At 33.8% G+C, this 5,647-nt stretch overlaps 1 protein-coding gene across 1 annotated transcript; it reads right to left on the minus strand.

Moving 5' to 3' along the window:
• Nucleotides 1-332: 332 nt before the first annotated feature.
• Nucleotides 333-4,477, minus strand: LOC121416693. The gene is made up of 4 exons (XM_041610163.1): nucleotides 4,354-4,477; nucleotides 2,795-3,137; nucleotides 1,856-2,005; nucleotides 333-579 (listed from the first exon to the last, which is right to left on the minus strand). The coding sequence occupies exons 1-4, from the start codon at nucleotides 4,454-4,456 to the stop codon at nucleotides 513-515; spliced, it is 663 nt and encodes a 220-aa protein (XP_041466097.1). The 5' UTR covers nucleotides 4,457-4,477; the 3' UTR covers nucleotides 333-512.
• Nucleotides 4,478-5,647: the final 1,170 nt, after the last annotated feature.

A 5,647-nucleotide genomic window follows, 5' to 3' on the forward strand; every position in this document is an offset into this window, starting at 1 on the left:
CTTAAGCGACTGATAGACCTCGAAAGGGGCAATTTCTTGAATAAATAATTGTTATCAAAGATGAAGGTTTAAAAAAAGATCGAACACTGTAATTCTCATGAAGTATCTTACAGAGTTACCTAAACACATGTTATGGGAGCGGCACCACCAGGGAGCACCTATATTTTTAAAGAAAATTAATTTTTAAACATTTGAAAAACCAAATGCAAACGAAAATATAATGGCAGAGAGCAAAAGAGCAGGAGAAGAAAAAGGAAAAGGAGGAAAAAACATTGAAAACATGTGTTCGGTTGGGTAGATAAATCCCATGATGTTAAAAAGTCACATCATAATAACTATTTCAGTCACCGTACCCCCAAAACGACCATAGATACACTACTATGGCCCCGGACTCTGGCCCCAAAAATATTTTAAATAAATCATTTCAAACGAGCAAGGTATAGTCTATGAGTATCTTCAAAAGTAATAAATAAGTTAACAACTAATTACAATGGATCCAAACCATTCTATTATCATACTAAATGGTTTCGACGATCACATACACATGCAACTGGAACAGGAAGATTCTCCTCAATATATCTGGGGGAAAAGACAAAAAAAAGTAGAAGTCATTCATTTGAGCACATCTTTTTATTTTCACATTATTTCTTCGTTTTATCTATTCATTATCACTTATTGTACTAATAATTACCAATATCACCACAACTGTAACTATTATTCATATTATTTTAGTTGTGGTACCATGTTGTGTAGTACTAGAGTAATAGTAGTAGTGGTGGTGGTAGTAGTAGTAGTGGTAGTAGTAGTAGTAGTAGTAGTAGTAGTAGTAGTAGTAGTAGTAGTAGTAGTAGTAGTAGTAGTAGTAGTAGTAGTAGTAGTAGTAGTAGTAGTAGGAGGAGGAGGAGGAGGAGGAGTAGTAGTAGTAGGAGTAGTAGTAGTAGTAGTAGTAGTAGTAGCAGCAGTAGTAGTAGTAGTAGTAGTAGTAGTAGTAGTAGTAGTAGCAGTAGTAGTAGTAGTAGTAGTAGTATAGTAGTAGTAGTAGAAGTAGTAGTAGTAGTAGTAGTAGTAGTAGTAGTAGTAGTAGTAGTAGTAGTAGTAGTAGTAGTATAGTAGTAGTAGTAGTAGTAGTAGTAGAAGAAGTTAGCATGATCTCTTTTTTTAACTTGAGAATAGGGATTATGTTATGATGGTTGTTGCTGAGGCATTTAGTCAATTAATTTTGACCGAATATACATTTTCATTTTAAAGGTCCGTGCTTCCATTTATACGAAGTAAAATGACTTTCGGTATTTTTCATATACATGTATTAAGATATCATTTTCTATTGAAAATTGGTCATGGTTAGGGTTTATGATTTTTGCAGGGAATTTCCTTCGATACCTTTGCCTGCCAATTCATAGTAGTTCACTCATGAGAAACTCGATGTTCTCGAATGAACTTCCCCATGTTACAATTCGCATGTAAGCACTAACTCTTTCTAAATGAAGATTTTGCCGCAGCTTCCTCTGACCATGGACCTAGTAGGTCCATGCTCTGACAAAGCATTTAATTTATAAGAAATGAAAGTGTGTCCGAGTAACTATAGTACGTCAGTAAACAAATTTAGAAACATTTTCTTCTTTCTTCACACATCGGATGTTGGTGTCAAATACCAAACATTATAAATTACACTTTGTTGCTTATCCGTGGATAGTATATGTGATAAAAATATTTTTAAATGAATATAAATCGAATCATCAAAATTTGAAAATTCCTTTATCTCAAATTAAATTTTCTGCGTAAATTCTCAAACGAATTATTTCGTTACATACAAAATGAATTACTAGACTTATAAATAGTGAAAATGTTATCTTACTGGTAAGTTCCATTGACACAGGGTCCTCTGATTAACACTACTCTCCAAGAAACGACTGGCCGACATAGATTCATGATCGATAACGAATGGATGTCAGGATCGATGCAGTTGCGACATTCACATTGGGCGTACTGGATGTCTATGGGGAATCTGAAACAAAAAAAAAATTATGAAAAGGGCAAATCCGACGTAATAATAGTGAAATTGATAACTTATTAGACGGGATTTAGTCCTAATAGATTTTCTATGTTTAAAGTCTTATCATTATAATTTGGAAAAAGATCTGACTTCTTATCCCCCCCCCCAAAAAAAAGTACTATTGAATTGCCCTTCTGAAATTTGATATATCAATAGGAGTGTGTTATTGTTGTTTTGTTTTATTGGGCTGGAAAATAGATCAATATAATATATCCAGTATAAGGATATCTAAACTTAGAGTCTCATTATTTATTCCATGTATCATAATGTGAAATAGAAATAAAGATACATTAAATCTATCAAAAGACACACATATATTGTCAGAATATAAATAGAAAGCAAAAAAAAGAATAAATTTACCTATAATTGTTTTTGTATAGAGAAACTAAACTATTTTGAGAGGAAAAGTAATTGTTTTGCTACTTGGTAACATAATCATTGTGGTATAGATATATATTGAGTAATTAATTAGCATGTATTATCATTCCAGTGGGTCTATATCACTTCTGGCCAGGTATGAGTAGATGATGACTCGAGATGGCGACATTGACATTGGTTCATATCAGGCAGAAGAATGAGTCACATAGTTAACAACAAAAATGTAGACATTCTGTGTCTGAGAGAACAGCTCTCTGGTCATGACTTCTTTTATTTTACGTCCAAAGTTGATGAAAATTTGATTCATATTAACATTCTGTTTTGATGGGCTTAACTTTTAAAGCAAACTGAATTAATCCATACCTGTTGAGATTAGAATTCGTCTTGTATTTCCATGGACAAAGGGTTCTCTCGTTGAGGGCGTGTTTTCCCTCACCCAGATTAACCGGGACCGGTGTTGATGTCGGTTCGGTTGCATAGACGGAGAAGTTGAACCGATTTTCTAAATCATATTCTAGATTCGATTCTAACTCGATGACTTGTTCACTTGGTACAGTGTTGATACACCGTTGAAGATCTTCGATTGGTGGATCAATACACGATTGTGTGTCTGGAATCTCTTCTATATCAACAAGACTCTCAAGGCCACCCATACTGTCATAACTACTATATAACTCAGTTACATAGTCATATCCAACAGCTCGTTCTATTTGAATAAAACAAATGAAGTTTTGCATAAGATGATATCTTCAATGGAGTTTTGCAATTGATGACATTAATGATGACAAATGCAATCTTTGTTTACATTCACAACGTTGGAAAATGTGAAGATCTGTGACCCGTTTCATTAAGATCCGATCAGCCAATCGGATTGAAGGATGGTTTTCAAATCTTATTTCAATTTTTGTTATTATAACAAGTTTAATGAGACAGGCACCGGATATTTTTTTTTGTGGAAATGGCAGAGTGACAGAGGACATTTTTTCAGCTTTTAGGGGCAGGTTATAGTATTATCATTATACATTGCAGAAGCGAAGTATCGATTTTATATAAAATCATTTGATCTTCACCAATTTTTCTATTTATGCTAATTGATATTGAAATTAGTTTCAAATTAAAGGAGATATCACTTTGTTTTCATAGATTATAGAAAAGATGAAAATGAAAATTTCAACTCAAAATATGTTTGCGAAACCAAGAATACAATCTCCGTTTTACAGCAGAAAGGGGGTTTTCGAGTCATAAACATAATAGACTATAGGTGAAAAAATAATGAAAATAGAAATATCTATCAAAATATTAATTGAGCTAGTTGAAAACAAACACAAACCCCTTCCTGTCTCTCTCATTTGGGGAAGTTTTTTTTAAGTACATGTAGTATAGGACTGAAATTCTTTGTAAGCCTTTACTAATAATCATTCAATAGTGGCGTGCAGATGGGGGGCTTAATTCCCCCCCCAAAAAAAAAAAAAAAAATTATTGTAATGATATAATCAAAGAGAGAATGATGAAGTATTGGTTTCTGAATATTATGACCAAATCTATCACAAAACTAGATTTTTGATAAAAATGTCGCCCGCAAATTTTATTCAAATTTTGTCCAATACAAGCTCCCTAAATCTTTTTTTTCACATTTCCCTACTCATCTGATCAGCTGATTATATTTTTGATTCAGAATTAAGAATACGACCTTCATCGTTCATAAATCCATGCAAAAATAACGAAGAACTAGGCCTAGACACATGGTCCTGCATATTTGCATACATGTTGATATCATGTAAATTTATATCATCCAATGAAATCCTTGATTCTAATTGGCAGATACAACTGAATGGCAAAACAAAAATGATAATATCCATGCTAACTTTCATGTAATAAGGAACAATGTTTTGAGTCTTATAATTAGTGAGTATAGATCTTACCGTTTCTCTGTAGCATGTCACTGTTGCTCTCTTTTTCTGACGGTATATTCTTCCAACCAATCACGTGTCCAGAAATATTTGACGTCATCGGAGATGAGAGCATCACGATAACCGTTATGATAACTGCATTCTTTTGATCAAAAATTAACAAAAAAGTGATAAAATTTGATAAGAAACAAACATCGACACCTTTATAGATGTCAGTTGAATTTGGCAGATTTATATGATGCTATTTATGTTATTATCAGCAATCATTAGAATTATTATTATGTCTAGTAACATCGTCGTTATTGATATCATTATCATCAGCAATCCAGTCATTTTAATTAGTAAAATACTTGCTATAATTACCCCCAAAATAATCGTCTTCGTTATCATAATATATAGGGCGCGTCGGGCGCGTAGTGGTTCTGACTCTCGCCTTTCAAACAGAGGGTCGTGGGTTCGAATCCTAACCATGGCGTGTTTTCTTTCAGCAAGAAATTTATTCGCACTGTGCTGCACGCGACCCAGGTGAGGTAAATGGGCCCCGGCAGGATTTATTCCTTGCATGCACTGAGCGCCGGTGATGGTAGCTCGAGCTAAAGCCGGGGTAATAATAGCAGCGCTTTTTATCCTCAGGAAAAAAGCGATTTATAAATACAGCTATTATGATTAGATTATCACAGAAAGTATGAAAAAGAAAATAATTTTTTTTAAATTGTTCAAACTCACCATCACTGTAAAATATGTCATCTTTTTGTCATGAAAGAAAGTATTGCCTTTTAATGTCCTTTTTACAATATTCACTCTAGAGCCTATATACTCCTACCAGAAATTATGCCAAGAATTCAAGATATGTGAGGCAGACAGACCAATAAACGTGATATATCAATCACTGTCGTATTTCTAATGATTGATGGTCAAACCATCTTTTACCAATTTATAGTAAACTCATGATAATTGCCATTTGGTTATTAATCATCCCAGTGTACATAAAAATAAGGATCCATAACTTTCCCTTAGTCTTTAATTTGTTTGGGGATTAAACCTCTGAATTTTTCCGGACCCGCTTTTGTTTTTAGGATCTAAAAATAAACGGATAACGATATCTGTGTGAATGCGGATATCAAGGTTTTATAATTATGTAAAATGGATTGCAATTGAATTGAACCAATTCCGAAACGAGGATGTGTTCAATTTCTCGCAGCGCTTTGCAAAGCAATAGCTGATTCAAGAAAGTGATCGGGCCTTAGGCAGTGCCCTGGGAACGATTCTTTTGGCTGAGGTGCTGAAGTAGGCCTAAATTCAGAGG

Source organism: Lytechinus variegatus, chromosome 6 (genome assembly GCF_018143015.1).
Source record: "Lytechinus variegatus isolate NC3 chromosome 6, Lvar_3.0, whole genome shotgun sequence".
NCBI lineage: Eukaryota > Metazoa > Echinodermata > Echinoidea > Temnopleuroida > Toxopneustidae > Lytechinus > Lytechinus variegatus.

Coding starts and splice junctions, on each gene's coding strand:
- LOC121416693 (XM_041610163.1), bottom strand. CDS start 4,456: ATGCTCTCATCTCCGATGACGTCAAATATTTCTGGACACGTGATTGGT. Junction 3,138..4,353: donor TGACATGCTACAGAGAAACG/GTAAGATCTATA, acceptor TTATTCAAATAG/AACGAGCTGTTGGATATGAC. Junction 580..1,855: donor TGTGTCAATGGAACTTACCA/GTAAGATAACAT, acceptor CTTTTCCCCCAG/ATATATTGAGGAGAATCTTC.